The sequence below is a fragment of the Amblyraja radiata genome, chromosome 11 (assembly GCF_010909765.2).
Source record: "Amblyraja radiata isolate CabotCenter1 chromosome 11, sAmbRad1.1.pri, whole genome shotgun sequence".
In the NCBI taxonomy this organism is placed as follows: Eukaryota; Metazoa; Chordata; class Chondrichthyes; order Rajiformes; family Rajidae; genus Amblyraja; species Amblyraja radiata.
The window spans coordinates 40954003-40977644 of record NC_045966.1 but is presented as its reverse complement, the minus strand read 5'-3'; the positions used below and the strand labels follow the sequence as shown (position 1 = coordinate 40977644).

The following is a 23642-nucleotide window of genomic DNA, read 5'->3' as shown; positions in this document are numbered from 1 at the left end:
GGATATTTTTAAGGCATGGTTATATAGATTCTTGATTAGTCATGTGCAGATGTTAGGGGGAGAAGGCAGGAGAATGTTATTAGGAGAGAGTGGTGGACTACCCATGATTGAATGGCGAAGTAGACTTGATGGGCCGAATTGCCTAATTCTATTCGTATTCCTTATGACCTTATGACCTCTTTAGCGATCAAAGGACGTCATGTTGAGTATTTCTTTGTCACTTTCTATATATTGCAGAATGGATTCGGGAACATAATAGAGTCAAGATAGAGACATAGACTGATACAACGTGGAGACAGTCTCTTCGGCACAACTTGCTCACACCGGCCAACATGTCCCAGCTGCACTAATCCCATCCGCCCGCGTTTGGTCCATATCCCTCCAAACCTGTTCTATCCATGTACCTGTCTAGCTGTTTCTTAAACGTTAGGCTAGTCCCTGCCTCAATTACCTCCGCTGGCAGCTTATTCCATACACCCAACCATCCTTTGTGTGAAAACGTTAGTCTCCATATTCCTCTTATCTTTTCCCCTTCACTTTAAACCTGTGTCCTCTGGTCCTCGATTCTCCTACTCTGGGAAAGGGACTATGTGCATCTACCTTCGTTTTTCCAGCATCTGTAGTTCTTTCATAAACATGTGCATCTACACGATCCATTCATGCCTATTCATCATCCCTCATCTCCGTGCGCTCCAAGGGATAAAGTCCCAGCCCACCCCATCACTCCCTATATCTCTGACCGTCCAGATCTGGCAACATCATCGTAAAGCTTTCAATTGGCCAATTGTGGAACCAAATTCCTGTTGAAAGGAAGTCATTGTTGGAGAAATGTACCGTCACGTCCAAGTCCAGCCAGGTTTATTGACACGTGCATGCATAGGCAAGGGGGTGAGGTTCTGCTACAATGTAAATCTTGCTTGCAGCAGCTTCGCAAGCACATCGTCCAGCACACCCCGACGGATGTTGTTGGAAGCATAGAAAATAGCTGTCGGTGTGAGGTGTAGCACAGGAAATTTTGTGAATTTTCCAATTCATATTTAATTTGACATTCTCTCTTTCATTGTTCCTTTTCCGACTGGCTTCGTGCCTGCAATTTGCAACTAAGTGACTCAATTGCGCATTATTCGGCAGATTTGTTCTCATTTAAACTGCGTCCTAATTAACACTAATCTCTTGGTGCCACGTTTACCGTGTAAAATACCCTTTTCAATGAACGTTAACAAGGTGGTTTAAAATACTTGTAATGTATTCAGACATTCGAAGTTTATTTCCACTACTGGAGTTGGCATTGGGTGTTCAACGTCGTATATGATCACGGCAAAGTCTGAATAGTACGTTCTTCATGTCGTAGAGGATAGAATGTAATTTAAACTCAATGCATTGGTCATGTTCACCATTGGGTGAAAAATTTCTGAAGGTTTTTGAAGCCACAACGGCTTCATTGGTTGTCAATTGGACGCCATTCTCATGCATTTTACTATTTATATTTTTATATTACATCACATCACAAACGTTTTACAATGACCGAACCAGGGTGGCATCTGGGACATCCCTTCCATCCAAGATTGGTGATTCAACAATTCCTCCTCAACTGCCCGTATTCCCCACACAAATCATATAACCATATAACCATATAACAATTACACCACGGAAACAGGCCATCTCGACCCTTCTAGTCCGTGCCAAACACGTATTCTCCCCTAGTCCCATATACCTGCGCTCAGACCATAACCCTCCATTCCTTTCCCGTCCATATAACTATCCAATTTATTTTTAAATGATAAAAACGAACCTGCCTCCACCACCTTCACTGGAAGCTCATTCCACACAGCCACCACTCTCTGAGTAAAGAAGTTCCCCCTCATGTTACCCCTAAACATCTGTCCCTTAATTCTCAAGTCATGTCCCCTTGTTTGAATCTTCCCTACTCTCAGTGGGAAAAGCTTATCCACGTCAACTCTGTCTATCCCTCTCATCAATTTAAAGACCTCTATCAAGTCCCTCCTTAACCTTCTGCGCCCCAAAGAATAAAGCCCTAACTTGTTCAACCTTTCTCTGTAACTTAGTTGCTGAAACCCAGGCAACATTCTAGTAAATCTCCTCTGTACTCTCTATATTTTGTTGACATCCTTCCTATAATTAGGCGACCAAAATTGTACCCCATACTCCAGAATTGGCCTCACCAATGCCTTGTATAATTTTAACATTGCATCCCAACTTCTATACTCAATGCTCTGATTTATAAAGGCCAGCACATCAAAAGCTTTCTTTACCACCCTATCTACATGAGATTCCACTTTCAGGGAACTGTGCACAGTTATTCCCAGATACCTCTGTTCACCTGCATTCTTCAATTCCCTACCATTTACCATGTAACTGCCAAAATGTCCCATCCTCAATTGGTTCCAACTGTCACTTGCGAGCATCTGCCCCAAACTTTTCTCTCGCCGTTTTCAGCCAACATCCCCCCCCCCCCCCCCCCCCCCCCCCCCCCCACACACACACACAACCTCACCTCCCTCTCTGTAGTCAATGGCTCAAGACCAAACATCGTCTGACTGCTCTCCGCAGCTGCTGTCTGACTGGGCTGAGTTTTTACAGTAAGTTAATTTCTTGTACAGGATTTCACCAGCTGCCATCTCGTCTTTTACCGAAGTGGTATTAATCGAGACTTGCAGCATCCGCAGTATATTATTATATATACACATATTATTACTACTATTATCAACAATTCAGGTGGAACGCATTGCTTAGCAACCAGAAATCATTTCAACGCAATTTTGCATTGTCATTCAATCCAGGTACCCAGATCATTTGCGTAATTGACCAAGTAGCACAACATTTGTGCATATTATCCAGTGACAAGCAGAAGGCCTCTCCTCACAATTACCAACGCCATTTCAAACGGTTAATCTAGAATCCCTTCAACTCAATAGCTTCCTTTCTTGTTCTGCTGTTAAGACACTACTTACACAGTCCCGGTTCTAGTTCAGTTCATTAATCTGCAAATGTGAGATATTAAAAAAGTTAAAGAATTTATTATTGTCATTGATCCTTAATGTGTTTGCCACTGGAATAACAAAATATTACTTGTGTTTGAAATATTTTCTTATCCTTATTCATAATTTATGTGTAAAAATATATTTAATCTGAGGCAGGCAGCGACTGTAATAGTGTGATGTGGGCTGATGCTTTACCTACAGGTGGTGTGAATGTACCGTTAAGGCAAAGATTAATCTCCGAGGAAAACTGAGTACAGGGTTGGCCCTGCGAAGGAGCCGCCAATCCGATATAAGACATTTAACTGCGAAATGCCTGCCCTTCAGTATTGGATAGATTGAGTGGAGGGTCTGTGCTGTTCCAAGTTTGCGGTGGTTGCGGTGCGTTTCCCCCAGCCATCTCGCCCAGTACAAGTTAACCAGCACAGTTTGCCAGCCCTTGTTAACAGAGGCTCTTTGTGCAAGTGTTACCCGAAGCTCACTTCCACCGGGTGGCGCCACCGTAGCGCAACCTTGCCAACAGTCTGTGTGTCCTTTCTACTGTTTTTATTGTTTTAAGTATGATCTAATAGTTCGTTTCAATGTTTCTTGGTTAGATTATGTGGGGGCTGGGGGGGGAATAGGAGGATACTTTTTTTCAGTCTCTTTCCTCGATGAAGATGCGATTTTCTCCGTGTTGCATCTCCGCGCCCCTTTTGCGGCATGACAACGTGGAGTGGCGCGGCCTTTCCTGGAGACCTGGCCAGAGTTTCAAGCCGCGGCGCGGAGTTAACATCGCGGAGCCGTGGATCGCCAGAAGAAGAGCTCCGACCATGGGGCCTGTGGACTTCAACACCGTGAACCCCACGGTCTTCGGTAAGAAGTGGCCGACTCGGGAGCTCGAGTGTTCCAATCCGTCCCGACACCGACGTTTCAATCATCGCGATGGGAGGGCTTCGACATCGGACCATCAGCAACAGCAAGCGCAAAGGGTTCAAAGGCCCCGACCACGGGTGAACAACGAGGAAGATGACTGAACTTTATTGCCTTCCATCACAATCAGGAATGTTGATTCCACCTTGGTGGGTGTTTATGTTAAATTTATTTTATGCGTGTATTGTTTTCTTTTCACTTGGTATGATTGTATGGTAACTATAGTAATTTTATTGTACCGTATTTGGTTAAGTGACAATCAACGCGAACTTGAACTCGAACTTGAAGGTTTTGTGGAGGTTCTGCATTAGGATCGGGCAGATCAGATCACCACAGGTTACCCAGTGGCCGAAGGGCGGATTTTGATGGGTCATTATTAAACCGGCCTCGCCAGCTCTCTCTCCCTCTCTCTCCCAGATCCCCCACCCCAACTGTCGATAAAGTCTGAGTGAGAAAATGCTCCCACTCATATTACGGGTTGGCTCCGCATTTGCCCACTCGCTGGGGAGGATGGCGCCTCCTTCGAAGAGAGCAAGAACAGGTCCCATTAGCTGGTGAGCTGCGACCCACTACTGAGTGAAGCCTCTAATTTGGCAGTGGTTCAAATGGCTGCAAATTCTTATAATTATCACCGCCCGGTCACCCAGCTTTGGCTCCCAACTGTGTAGCCTGACAGACTGGAACCAACCCCAGAGGTTAAAGCGACAGCATCTTTATTTAAGCCAACACATCTCGAAAGTTTAACCAGCCTGTTCGAATCCAATCTGAACTTTTCACCCAGCACATTCTCCTCGTTTCCTTCAATCCAGGAAGGTTGTCTTGATAGGAATGCAATTGGTTGACCACACAACTTGTAATTTGTGTAAATCAATACCGAATTTGAATGGCTGTGACTCAGGCTAATGCCAGGGATTTTATAATTGACAGGTTCATTCCAGGCATTCTTGTGATTTCAAGGCTGGTGCTGTGTTGGGCTAATAATTCAAATAGATACAATTGTGGATTTGTGCAACCTGCAGTACGCGGTGGCATACTGCTGACATATTTGGTGGATACATTTATTTATAAATCCCATTGAAATGCATACGCTGGTCCGTACACACACAGTCGCTCAGCTGGCGAAAATGTTTATCCCGAATGATCCATGACCTGGGCATGCGCAGTTGTAATACCGAACTCGATTATTGTTTCGTTACAGCAATTTCCAACTGAAGGACACAATTACCTATTAATCCATATTTATTTTCCTCGTATGTAATGCGCCCTAGATAACACTAAATTCTTGGTACCACATTTATTGTGTAAAATGCCTTTTCATTGAAAGCTGACAAGATGGCCCAAAGTACTTGTCTTGTATTCAAAACAATTCGAGTTTCATTTCTGCTATTACAGTAAACTGCGGATGCTCAACATCGTACATGATCCCGACAAAGTGTGAATGGGACACATCTTTCAGTTGTAGAAGACATGATGTTAATCACAAATATGGCATTGGTTATGTTCACCATAGGTTGAAAATATTCTGAATATTTCTGATGCCACATATGGTTAATCTGATGTCAATTGGACATAATTATCAGGTTAGCCCTGGGTTTCATCTTGTTATATTTCATCAAAACATAAACGATTTACAATGAACGCACCACGCGAAACTAGCTAAAATCAAATTATAATAAGAATAATATCAACCGAATCATTGTGATTAAACCTGCACAAAACTTCCAAATCAACAAGAAAATCCACAGGTGAGATTACGAATCGTTCTTTCCATCAAACAAGAAGCACGCTTCTATCGCTATTTAGATAAGCAACAAACTGTAAAGCAGCCAACGGCGTTTCATGTGCAACAATGCTGGAAATGCTGAAAACACTCACCGATTCAAATATCACCCGACGAAAGAAATACAATTAACGTTTCTGGCCTTGGCTCCTTTACCGGAACTATAAAATAATGCAACGACGTTATTTTTCAGTAAGAGCGAGGATGGGAAGGAAAATGTAGGAATCTCTCTGATGGTAAGACCAAATAAATATATACAGTGGTTGGAGGGGCTGTTGGGACAAATTATGCTTCTGTGGTGTATGGCCAATATGGCTGGATTTGAATATATAGGCCACCACGTACTGCAGGTTGCACAAATCCACAATTGTATCTATTTGAATTTATTAACCCAATACAGCACCAGCCTTGAAATCACAAGAATGCCTGGAACGAACCTGTCAATTATAAAATCCCTGGCATTATGCCGAGACACAGCCATTCAAATTCTATATTGATTTACACACATTATAAATGAGTGGGTTGGGCCAAAAAGGCGGCAGGCCACACTTCAAAGAATGTTACCAGGATGGGAAGGTTTACGTCATTAGGGGAGATTGTATAGGCCGGTGCCAATGTTAGATATATATAGAATCATGAGCGGCTCAGATAGGGTAGATGGCCAATAGCCATTTCCAATGGTAGGGCGGTCCAAAACTAGAAGATAAGTTTTAAGATCAGATGGAGTGCGGTGAGAGTGGACCAGATGGCTAATCATTTCAGAAAAAGGGAATATGGCATGTGGATTGAGATTGCAGTATAGGTGGTAGAGACAGGAAGAGGTAAGTATTTAAACGTCACTGAATGGAAATGTGCATATGTAGGAAATTGATGAATATGGAATTTACGCGAGGGTGGAATTTGCACAGGTAAACGTAGATGCGATGTGCTGAATGGTTTGTTGCTATGATCTACATCTCCCCAAACAAGAATGAAATACTAAACCGAAATGATATCAGACAAGTGTGGCGAGTTCTCGAAGATTGCAACTTGTCCATTTGGACGACGAGGTGCTGCTTTTTTTTCTTCAAGTGTGCGCCTTTGGTTTGGAATGTGTTCCAACATTGCTGGAAATCAGAGACAAATGGGTTAGCAAGTGTGGAAATGTGAATGAAACAGTTAAGCAAACGAAAAAAAATCAGTTTAATGCCTGCAGACTGTACGCACGTGCTATCCAAACCAATGACGCAATCCTCTTGCAGTGTCTTCAATACGGTGTTACCACTTTGGGAAGACCAAATACTTAAGGGCAAGCAGATCGCTGCTTCGCCGGGAAAATATTTTGTTCCGTACGGTGGAAGGGAATTGGTAAAAGAACGAACGATACTCGTTTTCTGGTTTCATGGCAAACTGCCAAAGTATGGTGCGTTGCCAGTAAGGTCAGATAACTAGCACAGACATTGCTAAATGAATAATACGTTTGAACTGCTAAACAGGCAGGGAAGAGGAATCTGTACTCAGTGACGGAATTGTGTTTGAATGTGTGCAAGTTGCATTGAATGTGAAAGCCTGTGAGTGGAAGATACATTGGGAAACCCCGTTCTTGTTCCATCCAAGAGGGTGGATAGTGAGAAGATACTAAGAAAGTATCCATTCATGATTGCTGGGCATGTTAGAAGTACCTTACACAGAGCAAAAAGCACAATTTAAACCTCAGTTACGCCTGCTACTATTTTCGCTCATTTTCCTCCTCCCTTTCAGACACAATACATGTATTCCATTCATACTTACCTGTTCCGCTACTTCCAAACTAAATGGGTTTCACTTTTTCATCAGTGTGCCAAACTGACCGTTTCTCAAAGTAGAATGCTACTTTTCCCCACATATGCAGCCCAACATGCTTAGTGGTTCAATCTCACCAAACATGCTCTCCATAACTTGCAAATTGTTCGGCAATGTTCATTTTTACCTTGGATTACGTCGCTTTGCATGCCAATTCCGCATCAGGATGACAAACGGACATTCCGATTCATCTAAGAACGGAGATTCGGCCAGTTTTCCTCAACCAATGCTATCCTCTACATAAATCACTGCCACAAATTCCCCCCTCAACTGGATCCAACTACCACTTAATATAGTTTGTTCTGAGCCTTCCCCTCTTCTGTTTCTACCAACAAGGTTCTTCTCCTGTCGTCAATAAGGACTCGACACCAAACGTCATCTGGCTCCACAGTTGCTGCCTGACTCATCGATTTCCTCCAGGCAGTTGTGCTCCAATTTCAGCATCTGCCATCGCTTATTTTTCAAATATATGAGCTTAATTTTTCCTTCACCTGCTGATTATTGTTATATGTATTATTTGTATCACGAACTATCAACAATTCTCATAGAACGCGTCGGTGCGCAATCAGCAAATTAATCAACGCAATGTTCCTTTATTAATACGTAGTGGATGCAGGCACCCAGACACTTTGCGTAATAAACTAAATGGCAACACGTTTATGTACATTATCCCGCGACAGAAGGACTGCCTTTAGAAATAAAATATGCAATTTCAAAATGTTTTCATTCCAGTTGCAGGAAAATTATATTTTTGACAATTGTACTCCCATTTAAGCGATAGAGAAAAAATGCAACAAAGGAATGGTTTTTTAAATATTTAACTCGCACAGATTCATATTTCCGGGGAGAAATAAAATGGCCGCACACAAAATTGACATTCCTTAATCTACGCATCAGTGTTATTTAGCATTGGGCTTGAGAGATGGGTGCGCCGCATGGCTTCAAGAAGAGAAAATCGCTTTTCGCTGACTCTGGAGAAAGACAGACCGAGTATTGATTCGGCTCTTGCAAGCGGAGTACCCGGCCCGTCCCAGGATAGCGTAAAGTTTCCTCCATGGCAGGTCTTCCATTAAGCGTGCCGTGAGAACCCGCATGATTGTAAGAATAATTAGGGGAATTATAATCTTGGATAATAATTCTGTCTTGTTTACATTTGATGCCAATCAATAGAATAATGATCAAAAGAAAGATCACGGAAGTGCAACTGAAAATGACGATTAAATAAACGTTTGGATCAGAGAAATATTCTGGATTCTTCACCAAGGTAATGCTTTCGCCGATTCCTTCCGTGCTGTTCCACAAAACTCTAATGTGGATTGTAACTATGCTGGTCAGGCTTGGCTGCCCATTGTCCTTAACCAAGATGACTAGAGTTTGTACAACAGTATCTGACTGCATCATATTGCGCGCTGTTCTGATTTCACCTGAATGTTGTCCAACGTTGTACAAACCAGGATCGGTAGATTTCACCATCTGATAAAAGAGCCGTGAATTCTGACCAGAATCGGCATCAGTTGCCATTATCTTGGTGACCAAGTACCCTTGACCCGCTATCTGGGGCACGACCTCTACTGTTGCTGGGCCACTTTGTTCTGAAGGTGAAACAATTACCGGCGCATTGTCATTTTGATCCAGGATGATCACATTCACCGTGGCACTGCTGCTCAACGGAGGCACCCCGGCGTCACGGGCTTGTATACGGATCTGGAAGTTCTTGAGTTCCTCGTGGTCAAAGGAACGCAGCGCGTAAATAGTACCGTTCATTGTGTTAATAGTGAGATAAGTGGACACTGGCATGTTTTGGATATGATTATCGAGAACGGAGTAGGAAACATAAGAATTCTGATCCAGATCGGGATCCGTTGCAGTCACTGTAAAAATGAATGCACCCGGAGCGTTATTCTCCATTACATATACGTTGTAGGATGCATCACCGAACTGCGGTGCGTTATCATTAACGTCCGAAATTGCAATCTGGATGGTTTTATTTGATGAAAGTGACGGCGACCCCAAGTCCCAGGCTGAAATAAGAATGTTATACTCAGAGATGACTTCACGGTCCAACGTTTCACTCGTGGTTAATTTATAGTGGTTCGATGTCTTTTGCAGTCGAAATGGGACGTTCTTTTGTAACTCGCAACGCACTTGACCGTTCGCTCCAGAATCACGATCCATCACATTAATCAGGGATATGAAACTTCCTGGTGGCGCATTTTCCTGGACTTTGTTGGAAGCTGATGTTACCTTTATCTCAGGTGCATTGTCGTTCACGTCAATAACTTCGATCAGCACATTGGAGTGTCCTGTCATTTCAGGGGAACCGTGGTCCTGGGCTTGAATATCCAGAGAATAACTGTTTACTTCTTCAAAATCTAGTGGCTGTTGGACTCGAATCTCCCCGGTGCCTGGTTCCAAACTGAACACATTTTGCGCTCTTCGCAAAGCAACATCACTAAAACGATATGTCAGGACCGCATTCAGTCCTTCGTCCAAATCATTTGCTTTGACTTTCAGCACCAACGTACCTCGAGGCGCGTTCTCTCTGACGCTACCTCTGTAAATATCATAATCGAACACAGGTGGATTATCGTTGAAGTCCAGTACAGTAATGAGAATCTGAGCTGTGGCTGATCTCTGAGGGGTTCCGCCGTCAGTCGCAGTAAGCAAGAGTTGAAATGATGATTGTAGTTCTCGGTCCAAATATTTCTCCAAGAGCAATTCGACAATTATAATGCCGCTCTCGGTTTTCTGTGTTCTTAGGCTAAAGTGATCACTCGAACCGATATTGTAGGCGGCTACGGTATTTGTACCAAAGTCGGGATCATCCGCGCCCTCGAGTCGGAAACGTGCACCGGGTGCACTCGCTTCTGACATCTGCAAAGCAAAGCCCCTCTGCGGGAAAGTGGGGGAATTGTCATTTACGTCAAGAATCTCTAATTCCCCTTCATAAACCTCCAAAGGGTTTTCCAGTATTGTTTCGAAAGGTATAGTACATTGATCATTCTGCCCACAAATACGTTCCCGGTCGATTCTTTCACGAATAGACATGATTCCATTGTCCAAACTAACCTTCATGTATCGCCCTCCTTCATCGGAGCTCAGTCGGAATTTGCGAGCTGATAATTGATGTACACTCAGGCTCAAATCCACAGCGATATTACCAACAAATGCCCCTTCCTCCATTTCCTCGGGAATAGAATAGCGAATTTGCCCGGAGATAAGACCCGGTCGACATATCACAAATATGCACGCGAACACAGTGAAGGCAAACCTCGGTAGATAAGCCATTGTTCCGCGCCCCGTCAAAGTCCAAGACCAGGCCTCTCCTCGGTTAATCCGTGCAGATGGTCCACGCACCAGATAAAAAAATCTTATATATTTCCAATCCCCAATCTAAACAGACGGGAAATCTATCCTCCTCAGCTTGTTTCGGCAATGGAAACGCAGGCACTGCTCGCCTCTGTCGTCGGGTCTGGAGTTTTTATTCTGGAGATGTGGGAGGGGCAATGGATCCATCTGCGTACTCGAGCTTCTCATTGGTAGACAGCGACACGACCAGTTCTTTTCAACAACTGCAGCTACAATTCTTAAAGCTGTACCGCTCTCCTGCACATTTAATTGTGTGCAACCATAAAATGCCCTAAATAAATAAACGTTTGAAGAAGGAGCTTTGTTTTACGTTTAACTTCGAATATCACATCAGGCATATCCGGATAGGGTTATTACTAAAACATTCTGTCCGTCTGTTAGAATGCACAGCGATATTCCCAACAAATGTTCCTTGCTCCATAAATAGATTATCGGATATATCGTCTTTGTTTACAGTTGTTGGAACTCTTATAATCGCTCATCCGGGTAGTAAGAAAATATATTCATATAACGACTGCATAATTTCCTTTGATATGTTTATGGCCATTCCAACGAAAATCATTTTAAAGCAAAGTTGACCTCTTTAGCGATCAAATGACATAATCATGATAATTTTATTATCACTTTCCAGATAGCGGAGAAGGTGTTCGTGAACACAATGCTTTCGATTGGCTAATTGCTGAACCAAATACCTCTTTAAAGGGAATGATTGTTGGTGAAATGCATCGTCACGTCCAATCAAGCCGGATTTATTGACACATGCATGCATAAACATTGTGAGGTGTATGGTTGAACAGCAGATGCCGGTTTAATCCGAAAATAGACACAAAAAGCTGGAGAAATTCAGCGGGACAGGCAACATCTCTGGAGAGAAGGAATGTATGACGTTTCGGGTCGAGACTCTTCTCCAGTCTCGACCCAACACGTCACCCATGGTATTGTGAGGTAATGGTAACATGTAAATCTTCCTTGCATCAGTTTCACAAGAACATAACCTAGCAAACCCGACAGATATTGTGGGAAGCATGGAAAATAGTTATCGTTATGTGTATCACCGCAGGATATTTGGTATTTTTTTGAATTCTTATTTCATTTCTGCTGCTGGAGTTTGCAGTGGACGATCAACATCGTGCATGATCCGAGCAACGTTTGAGAGGGACAAGTTCTTAATGTCGTGGAAAGAATCTTAATCAAAAGGAATGCTTAGGTCATGTTCACCACTGATTGAACATTTTCTGAAGATTTCTGATGACACAATAGACTAATTGGGTGTCAGTTGTACGTCTTTCTTCAGTTAGCTCTGGGTTTCACATTTTATATTCCAAAACCACACAAAATCTTTCCATTGACTGAACCATGCGAAACTAGCAAAAATCAAATTGTAATAAAATCAATATCAACCGAGTAATTGTAATAAAACTTGCAAACATTCCGAATCAACACGAAAAACTTGAGGTGACAACAAGAATGGAAATAATCCATTTTTCAGTAGGAGTGACGATGCGGAAGTATAGGAGAGAAAATAGGAATCTCTCTCAAAGGCCCCCACCAAATAAATATATAAACTCGTCGGAGCAGATGTTAGGACATAAAATGTTTCACTGCTTTTGTGGTGCATTATTAATAACAAGGGGAATTGATATGCTCATGGTAATAAAAGGATAGGGAATTGGGGTAAACTAGATTTGGTCTTTAAACATGGGAGCATTAATAGACAGGGTTGCAAAGAAGGCAATGGACATGGTCGGCTTCATCGGCAGCGATACTTGATGAAAGAGCTGAGAAGTGTTACAGATGCACAAAGCATAGATTTGGCTGGATTTGAATTATTGTTTGCAGAGCTAGTCATCATCTTACAGAAATAGTTTGGTTACGCCTGAGAGGGAGCAGGCCAGACTCCCAAGAACGTTACCAGGTTATGCGGGTTTACGTTATCGAGGGAAAAACTAGAAGATCAGAGTATTGCGCGTTGTTTGAATTTTACCGGAATTTTGCCCAAGGTTGAAAAAAACTGGGATCGATAGATTTCACCTTCTGATAAAAGATCCGAAATTTCTGACCAGAATCGGCATCTATGCGGTTATTTTGGTGATCAGGTACCCCTGAACCCGCTGACTGGGTTACGACCTCCAGTGCTGCTGATCCACCCTGGTCCGAGGGTGAAACTATTACAGGCGCGTTGTCATTGTGTCCAGAATGTTTCAGTCACCGTGGCGCTGTTGTTCGGAGGAGGGACTCCAGCGTCACGGGCTTGCACATGGATCCGGGAGTTATTGAGGTGCTCATAGTCAGATGAGTGCTGCGCGTATATGGTGCTGTTATTTGCGTTAATGTTGAGGAAAGCGGGGACTGGCAAGTTTTTGGATGTACTTGCCCACAAGGAAGTAGAAAGATAGGGATTTTTCGGGGTTTTTCTAGACGGCTGGGATCAAGTGATGGGAACAAGTAACTGCATAGAAACATAGACACATAGAAAATAAGTGCAGGACGAGGCCATTAGGCCCTTCGAGCCAGCACCGCCATTCATTGTGATCATGGCTGATCGTCCCCTATCAATAACCCGTGCCTGCCTTCTCCCCATATCCCTTGACTCCACTAGCCCCTAGAGCTCTATCTAACTCTCTCTTAAATCCATCCCGTGATTTGGCCTCCACTGCCCTCTGTAGTAGGGAATTCCATAAATTCACAACTCTCTGGGTGAAATGTCTTAAATGACAATCCCCTTTATTCTAAGACTGTGGCCCCTAGTTCTGGACTCGCCCAACATTGGGAACATTTTTCCTGCATCTAGCTTGCCCAGTCCTTTTATAATTTTATATGTTTCTATAAGGTTACCCCCTCATCCTTCTAAACTTCAGTGAATACAAGCCCAGTCTTTTCAATCTTTCCTCATATGACAGTCCCGCCATCCCAGGGATCAATCTCGCGAACCTACGCTGCACTGTCTCAATCACAAAGATGTCCTTCCTCAAATTAGGAGACCAAAACTGTACACAATACTCCAGATGTGGTCTCACCAGAGCCCTATACAACTGCAGAAGAACCTATTTACTCCTTATACTGAAATACTTTTGTTATGAAGGCCAACATTCCATTAGCTGTCTTCATTGCCTGCTGTACCTGTAAGCCAACTTTCAATGACCGGTGTACAAGGACGCCCAGGTCTCGCTGCACCTCCCCCTTACCTAACCTAACTGCAGTAGTTGGAATCTAGAAATAAACACAAAGTGCTGGAGGATGCGATCTGACCGGCTGAATTCCATTAGCACTTTGTGCTCTGCTGCAGTCTAATATTGTTCCCATACCAACAAATTAAGCAAGGGAGACCTTGTTTAAGTAGATATTCTTTATCATTTTTGTGTGAATTTTAGGAGATTAAAGCGAGTTAGTGATTTTTTTTAACGCTTTCACTGTCACCAGCTGATTACGCAATTTTGCCTTTCAAATAAAGCGATCGCGGATAAGAGAATCGTCAACTCCAGATCAAGAAGTTATTATCAGGTGCTTTTCCTACCGTCATTGAAAATTTAGAAAAATGGTATATTTGGATTGCTTCTGTCAGATGTGTCTGCATTACTGCGCTCATTATAATCCAGGAAATCAGACCGATATTATGGGAAGCAACGAATTTAGGTATCGGTGCGTGCTGGGGCGCGGAAGAGTTGGTGAATTTCTGAAGTCCTCTTTATTTTGTGATTCGCTGTTTGATTGTGCTTTCCTTCCACACATTCACTTCGTGCAATCCCCACATAAGGGACTATATGACGCATTAATCCATGGATGCTTTCTTTATTAATCTTTCTTAATACTTCGTAAAAAATATTTCTAGTTACCAAACCTGTCGCCTAAATTTAAGCTTTACAGTAAACGCCATTCATAATTTCGTAGCTTTTATTTTACATGTCATTATCGACAGAAACATTAGAATTGATATCCCAGGAAGGGAGCGATTAATGTCAAAATAAATCAGTTGCAAAGCGAAACGCAGCAAGATTTTATACTTTGGCGTTAGGCCAGGCGCGAGCTGCTTCCGTTATTCTACTATTTTAATTCCCGCAATAATACAGATGCGCCTAGCTCATTTTACGCACTTCACCTTTAATGCTGTTTCACAGCACTTTCCTGCTATATCTTATTTGTGCTTTACTCCATCGTCTCGTGTACTATATCGTCGTCAAGACTGCCCGGTCTACGTCTGATCTGTTCGAATATCCGCACATTCATTTGTACTACGGAAGATTATAGTGGTGAAGTGGACAAGATTTTTACATCCTGGCAGATAGCATGTTCAGCGTAAAGCACCCATTCGTCAGGATCTCCACTGAATGAAAATTTACGGAGGATTTCCGAAGCCACAGTGGTCAAATACCGATTGGATACCAATTTTCTTGCTACTTTGAATTTGGGATTTTTTATTTCCAACTGCAGATATGGTTATTAATGATTGCGTCACGCGAACCTAGCAAATATCAAATTCTAAGACAAGGAATATTAATTGTAACAAAACGTGCCAAATCAGTACAAGTAAACATGAACAATTTGGAAATAATATAAGGAATAAAATCAAAGCAGTGTGATTCGGAAATCTTTGTATTAACATAATTCTGGAGATGAGCCAGTTAGCTTTTAAATGCCGAATTATTATTTTTTAATGGTATGTTATATTACCGAATGTGGCTTCTTTTTTTTAAAATAATTTCGGCTGCAGAGCGATATACAATTACGTCAACTCATTTGACCCAACTATGAAATCTCATCTCTATAAAACCACTAACAGACAAGGCCGCAAAACCTCATCTGGCCATTAATTAACTGAGGAAAGGTAAACGATTAACGTAACAGCTTTGGGACGCTTCATCAGAGCTGGGACAGTTGAAGGTAAGTTCGTTTAAGTCGGGGAGCGGAGGATAGAAAATATGAATATCTCTCAGAGGTTAAGACCAAATACCTATGTGCAGCGGCAGAGGTAGCAGTGAGGATAGGTTTATGTTTCATTGGTTCTTAGGTGCATCGCAAAATGTTTCTCATTTATGAGCCCTGCAGGATAGGCCACATCCAGTGAACGGAAATGACTTTGAGTTTGATGGTCAGAGAGATATTTTGGCTACAGGAAAGCAGTTCTTTGAAAATGGGATCACAGGGAAACAGGGTGGTAAAGAAGTCACATGACATGATTGCATTCATTAACTTATGGACTGAGTAAAAGTAATGAGATTTATTACCGTTGAACAAAAGATTGCTTCGGCCACATTTGAAGTATTGTGCACAGTTCTGGTCAGCACGACACAGGAAGGATGTGATGAAGCCAGGAAGGGAGCAGGAACAATTCCATGGAATATGGTCACAAATGGAGGACTGAAAACAAACGAGCGCAACTTGATCCTAACAGTTAAACCGACTGCAACGTTCACTCGTTTTGGCCTCATAGCGTCAGAGGTTCAGTTCTTTCAGAGTTAACTCGTTTTCTCGTCTACCGGTACTTATGAATGGACCCGCATCGGAAACGAAAACTATTGTGTTTCCACATGTGCTGCCCGAGATGCCGAGTGTCTCCAGGAATTCAGCAATCGGTGCTCAAAGAGACTTGGGAGCACCAACACTAAAATATTCCCTAAAGGTTAAATAGCAAGTCGAATTGGTAGTAAGGAAGGTGAATGCGATGCTTGCATTTATTGAGAGGTCTAGAATACAAAGATAGGGATGTAATGCTGTGGCTTTATAATGCACTGGTCGGACCGTATTTGGAATAATGTGTGCAATTGCTGGCCCCATATCCGAAGAAGGACGTGATGGCGTTCGAGATGATAGGGACGAGGTTTACGAGAATGATCCAAAAATGATTGGGTTAACATACGATGAGCGTTTGGCGGCACTGGGCTTGTACTTACTAGAGTTTAGAAAGGCGAGGGGGAAATTTACCGAATAGTGAAAGGCCTGGATAGAGTGGTTACTTCCACTAGTGAGAGAGGCAAGTACCAGAGGCCATAGCCTCAGAATAAAAGGAGATACGGAGGAATTCCTTTAGTCAGAGCGTTCATTGTGGAATTCTTCTTCTTTCGTGTGGCGTGCACAGCCTAAAGTTGTTGGACAACTTGTTCTATTTGATCTTCGGTTTGTGCACGACGAGTTGATTGCATTAGTCGAAACAGGGCGGACCACGTGAAGGTTGCAATCTACCACCTCATTGTGGAATTCATTGCCACAGACGGCAGTGGAGGCCAAATCAATGGATATTCTTAAGGTGGAGATTGATAAGTTCTTGATTAGTAAGGGTCTCATAGGGAGAAGGGTGGAGAATGGGTTTGAGAGGGAAATATAGATCAGTCATGTTTGAATGACGCCGTAGACTTGATAGGCCAAATGGCCTAATTATGCTCCAACATCGTATCAACATAAACGTTTTTTCCTACTCAAGATATGCAAACAGGAGACCCCGGCTAGGCCCATTCTGTTTTTATACTCGTGTGTTAGTGAGCTCATATTTACCTACTTCGACTCCATCTTGCCCATGATTCTTGTCCCTCATCATCAACATTTTAAGAAATCTGAGACGCACGCCGCCATTTCAGCATTTTTGGCCCCACGGTCCAAATCATATCATGGACGTCCAGTCCGTTTTCACTTCCATTCCCCAATTAAGAATGCATCAGAGTTCCCATTTTCTTTCTGGAACAGAGGCTCTAAAGAGGTCACCTCAACTGTACCCCTCCTCTGCCTGAACGGCCAACAGCTTTTCATTTGAGTTTTCTCAAGTAATTTTCAATCCAATATATTATTCACACATATTTTTGCCAACTCCAAATCGATCAAGCCACCAGCCACATCTCCCTTTCTCCACCCCATTTTGCTTTCTGCAGAAGGTCAGTCCCTCCGCGACACATCACTGAAAACCTACACCACCCTTCACCAGGCAGTTTCCCGTGCCAATTCGAGATGTACACCACCTGCTCCTGTACTTCTTCTTCAAATCCAGAGGGATCTAAACAGCCATTCAAAGTCAGGCAGAGGGTTACATACACCTCTTACAGCTTCGTGGATGCATTTAGTGCTCCTCACGTGGCCTAATCTACACCGGGAGACGAATCGTAGATGAAACGACCACTTCAGCAAGTACTTGCACTTTGTCCACCAGGGTCAGTTGGGGTTTCCGAATACAACTTCAATTATAGGCCCATTGTAATGCATATCTCCCTGTCCTCAGCTTTCTCCGTTATCAGAAGGGTGGGGGGGGGGAGGGGGGTATTCAAACTTTTCTTCCGCTTTTAACGCAGTCAACACGGTCACCCTCTGCAACCGCCTTCTGGATCTACAAGTCAACCCATCACTTATCCTGTGGATAAAAGACTTCCTGCAGGACCGGCCTCAGCATGTGGTGGTAAATGGTTTTAAATCCAAGAACATGATTTTAAACACTGGTGTCCCCCAGGGTTGTGTTTTATCACTGATGTTATTTTCCATTTACACAAACAACATAACAAACAATAACAGTGACATTTCCCTTTTTAAGTATGCAGACGATATGGCCCTGGTGGCGCACATCAATGATCACACTTCTCTGGCTGCCTGCTATCAGCAGGTCAACACCCTGATGCTGTGGATCATAGAGCGCTCTCTGGAGCTTAACATCTCCAAGACCAAGGAGCTGTGTTGTGGGGAGAGGCGAACATCTTCCCCCCCAACCTCTCTTTGAACCTCTGAGGCTGAATGGGCAGACAGTTGAGCAGGTAGAGGCCTTTAGATACCTGGGCACAGAGATTGACACCCGCCTGTCCTTCTCCCAGCACACAGACTCTGTGTACAAGAAGGCACAGCAACGCCTGTTCCTGCTGAGGAAATTCAGGAGCTTTGATGTCAGACAGGACATTTTAACAGCTGTCTATAAATCACTTATAGAATCTGTACTCACCTTTAACATCACATCCTGGTTCACCCTCACCTCTGTTAAAGACAAATCAAAGCTTTCCCGGATCATCAATCAAGCAAGCAAAATAACTGGCAAAACTCAAAATCAATTATCAGTACTCCACACCCAGGCAGTTAAAAGGAAAGTCAACCTCATTACACAGGATCCCACCCACCCCCTGCACAAGTCCTTCCAACATCTGCCATCAGGCCGCCGATATAAAGTCCCCCTATCCAAGAAAAACATCCATAAAAACTCATTCATACCCATTGCCATAAACAGCTTAAATAAAAAATGAACAAGGGACAAATTAACCCTGACGTACTGTCACTTTACACGTATCCACAACTTTTATCTTCTCTATTTTTACAGTTTTTAATCTTTATACTTGCTTTTAAGATCTATACACACTGTGTATTGTATGACTGCTTATCAGTACATTGTCCTGTTTGTATGTTGAGCCACGTCAAAGAAGATTTTCTGTTACGACAGACAATAAAATTTTCTGAATCTGAATCTGAATCTGAAACTGAAATACCAGCATCCCATATTCCGATTTCATAGCTCCAAGCCAACGGAATAGACATCCCATTTTCCATTTACATGTTACCCCAAATCCACCCTCTCTACTGTTGATCTGCATGGCCTCCAACGCACATCACCTTTTTCCACTCTCCACCTATCAGTCACAGTTCCTTTCTGATCCCCCGTCATCCTTCTGCTCCTCATCCTCCCCTACACCCTTTGGGATCCTTAACTCCCATCCTCTCAATTGTTCCTTCCCACCCACTATCCCTTCCTCTCGTTCTGCATTTCATTCCTAAATGTCCTTTCTTATTAGATTCCACCACCTGATTCCTTTTCCACCTCATTCTAGTCTAAGTCGCCATACCCACCCATCGTTCTGCACCTTCCCCATCTGACAATCAACCCTTCCTTACCTGGCATCAACTTGCCAACTCTTAGCACGCCACTTCAATGCACCTATTTATTTCTACCGGCTACACCTTCTGTACTTCACGCTTGAGAAATTGTCCCAACCGAATGCGTTATCCGTCCATTTCCTTCCGCAGATGTCTACTGACCCCAGAAGCTTGGTCATTTGTTTGCACAACATTTTAGCATCCACACTCTCGTCTGTTTCACGTGCATCATATATTGAAATTATTGTCATCTCCATTATGTATTTAGTTTTTTTCTACATTGGATATCAGAACATGATATGGAATATGCACACGACAAATGTTTTGGTCGTAATTTTAAAATGTTATTACTTTAACCATATGAACGGATTCAAGATCCTGAACGTAATTGATCTAGTCGCAATGAATTTCTATACGTGGTTCAATGAAAGGTAAGAGGAATCCCGTCGTAGTTAACAATTCCCACTCAGCCGAGTGTATTTTATTTGCTGAAAGTTATGTTTTACCATTACAACAAATGCACAATTTAAACGAAAGCGAAATTGCACAAAATAATATAATCTTAAATATTTAATTCACGAATAAATGGCCCCAAATAAGATGCGTCTTACTTGAGGTTACGCATCTTTAGGCCTGAGACGTGGGAGCGCCGCATGGCTTCAAGAAGAGGAAATCACTTTTCGCTGACTCTGGAGACAGGCAGACCGAATATTGATGCGGTTCCGGCACGCGGACTACCCGGCCCGTCCCGGGATAGCGTAAAGTATCCTCCATGATAGGTCTTCCATTAAGCGTGCCGTGCAAGTCTCCACGATTGTAACAATAACGGGGGGTGTTGTACCCTTGAATAATACTTCTGTCCTGTTTACACTTGATGCCAATCAACAGAACGATGATCAGAAGAAAGACAACGGAAGTGCAACTGAAAATGATGATTAAGTAAACATTTAGATCAGCGAAATATTCTGGATTTTTCACCAAGGTGCTGCTTTCGGTGATTCCTTCAGTGCTGTTCTCCAAAACTCTAATGTTCATTGTAACTGTACTGGACAGGCTTGGCTGCCCATTGTCCTTCACCAAGATGACCAGAGTTTGTAAAGGATTATCGGACTGCAAAATATTCCGCGCTGTTCTGATTTCTCCGGAATTTTGCCCAACGTTGAACAAAGTGGCATCGATAGATTTCGTCATCTGGTAAAAGAGCCGTGAGTTCTGACCAGAATCTGCATCGGTTGCCATTATTGTGGTAACCAAGTAACCTTGACGCGCTGAGTGGGGCACGATCTCCGCTGCTGCTGATCCACTGTCTTCTGAAGGTGAAACAATTACCGGTGCGTTGTCATTTTGATCCAGGATGATCACATACACCGTGCCGCTGCTGCTTAATGGAGGCACCCCGGCGTCACGGGCTTGTATTTTGATCTGGAAGTTTTTGAAATTCTCATAATCAAAGGAACGCAGCGCGTAAATGGTTCCGTTTATTGGGTTAATAGTCAGGTAAGTGGATACCGGCAGGTTTTGGATGTGATTGTTCACAAAAGAGTAAGAAATATAGCCGTTCTGCTCCTGATCATGATCTAGTGCAGTTAATGCGAAAATGGATGCACCCGGAGCGTTATTCTCCATCACATAGACATTGTAGGAGGATGCAGCAAACCGCGGGGCGTTGTCGTTTACATCGGTTATTGCAATACGGATGGTTTTATTAGACGTCAGTGAAGGCGACCCCAAGTCCCATGCGCTAATTACTAATATATATTCAGAAATCACCTCACGGTCCAACGTTTCACTGGTAACCAATTTCGATCCTGCTTGTATTCTAAAGGGGACGTTCATGGGTATCTCGCAGCGGAATTGACCGTTCTCTCCAGAATCATAGTCAATAATATCAATGAACGTTATGAATGTTCCTGGTGGAGCATTTTCCGGAATTTTGTTGGCAGCTGATGTCACCTTAATCTCGGGTGCGTTATCGTTCACGTCAATGACTTTAATCAGCACATTTGCGTGTCCAGTAATTGCAGGTGAACCGTGGTCCACAGCTTGAATATCGAGAGAATAGCTAGTTGCTTCTTCAAAATCCAGCGATCCTTCCACACGGATCTCCCCACTATCTGGGTCTAAACTGAACAAATTACGCGCTCTTCGCAAAGCAACATCACTGAAAGTGTACGTTAGCTCCGCATTCATTCCTTCGTCCGCGTCATTTGCATTGACTTTCATCACAATGGAACCTTGCCGAGCGTTCTCACTTAAGTTGCCCCTGTAAATATCATGATCGAACACTGGTGGATTATCATTAATGTCCACTACAGTAATGAAAACCTGAGCTGTGGCTGATCTCTGAGGTATCCCACCGTCAGTCGCTGTAAGCAAGAGTTTATATGATGATCGGACTTCTCGGTCTAAATATTTCTCTAACAGTAACTCGGCTACCATAATACCATCTTCTGTTGTATGCGTTTTCAGAATAAAGTGCTCATTGGAACTGATTGTGTAGGCGGTGACGGTATTTATTCCAATATCAGGATCTTCCGCGCTCTCAAGACGGAAACGTACTCCGGGTGTAATCGCTTCAGATATCTGCAAGGCGATGCTTCCGTCTCCGAAATTCGGAGGATTATCATTGACATCGAGAATCTCTACTTCCCCGCGGTACACCTCCAAGGGATTTTCCAGTATTGTTTTAAAATACATGGTACACACGTCTGCATGCCTACAAATACGTTCCCTGTCGATTCTTTCATGAATAGATAATACCCCATTGTCTAAACCAACCTTCATGTACCGTCCTCCGTCATCAGAGCTGAGTCGCAATTTGCGAGCTGACAATTGCCGCACGTTCAGACCCAGATCTTGTGCGATATTTCCAACAAAAGCGCCTTCTTCCATTTCTTCGTGAAAAGAATAACGAAGTTGCCCGGTAATTAGATGCGGTGCACAAACCAGTAACATACACGCAAACACATTGCAGGCAAACCTCGTTTTTTGTTTTTTGAACGCCATTGTTCCGCAGTCAGCTAATGTCCAAAACCACGCCTCTCTTCGGGTGATCTGTAAAAATGTTCTTACCACAAGATAAAGAAAATCACATATCTTGCAAGCCGTAAGGAAACACACGGTAAATCTATCCTTCTCTGCTTTATTCTGCCACCAAAACGCGGCCACTGCTCGCGTCTGACGTTTTTGTTCTGGGCAGTGGGAGGGGCAATGGATCCATCTGTGCACTGGAGCTTCTTATTGGTAGACAGCGACACGACCAGTTCGTTTCAATAACTACAGTTTGTAATTCTTAAAGCTGGACTGTTCGCCTAAATATTTAACGGTCTACAACCACAACCTCCAATTCCTGCAAATAACGGTTCGATTTGTTTTCAGCATTTAACTTGATAGTCAAAGCAGACACATACTGAGGGCATTGTGACCTGAAAATCCTTGATACTATCTGAAAGAATCCATTCACTCAAAACATGAACAACTTTTTTCTGTGCTTCTGAGAATGAACACATAATATGGGGGGAACACTCTCTGCAACATATGTTGGGCTCTGGCAATTGCAATTAAGATGTGAAACGAAATATATTTATTTTGAAACTTCGTACGTTTTTGTTCTTCACTGCTGGGGTCCATTAATGGAAGTTGCTGCAACCTAAAACTAAATACACGGTGCTGCAGGAAGGCAGTGGGGTACGCAGCACCTGCAATCAATCGAATACGCGGCCTGAACCGGATCGTTGACTGTCCATTTCCCCGACCCATTGCGTTCCTCCAATACTTTGTTTTGAGAGAGTTTCTTATTGTTTTATTGTAAGTATTTGAGGAGATTCTTTGTAGCGTCACATTTCTTAAAGAATTGTAGTGTCACTTTTCTTAAAGCTGTATTTAGTGAACATGTCGCTTTCACCGGTACCAACTGGTGAAGGAATTTTATATTT

At 43.0% G+C, this 23642-nt stretch overlaps 2 protein-coding genes across 2 annotated transcripts; both read right to left on the bottom strand.

Annotated features, from left to right (window-relative positions):
- Positions 1-8415: 8415 nt before the first annotated feature.
- LOC116978395 (protocadherin gamma-C5-like) lies at positions 8416-10953 on the bottom strand. The gene has a single exon (XM_033029514.1). The coding sequence runs from the start codon at positions 10798-10800 to the stop codon at positions 8416-8418; it is 2385 nt and encodes a 794-aa protein (XP_032885405.1). The 5' UTR covers positions 10801-10953.
- Positions 10954-20298: 9345 nt separating this feature from the next.
- LOC116978573 (protocadherin gamma-C5-like) lies at positions 20299-22882 on the bottom strand. The gene has a single exon (XM_033029806.1). It carries the CDS (start codon positions 22711-22713, stop codon positions 20335-20337), a length of 2379 nt encoding a protein of 792 aa, XP_032885697.1. The 5' UTR covers positions 22714-22882; the 3' UTR covers positions 20299-20334.
- Positions 22883-23642: the final 760 nt, after the last annotated feature.

What these genes read in the sequence shown, in the direction of transcription:
- LOC116978395 (XM_033029514.1), bottom strand. Translation starts at nt 10,800, where the DNA reads ATGGCTTATCTACCGAGGTTTGCCTTCACTGTGTTCGCGTGCATATTT.
- LOC116978573 (XM_033029806.1), bottom strand. Translation starts at nt 22,713, where the DNA reads ATGGCGTTCAAAAAACAAAAAACGAGGTTTGCCTGCAATGTGTTTGCG.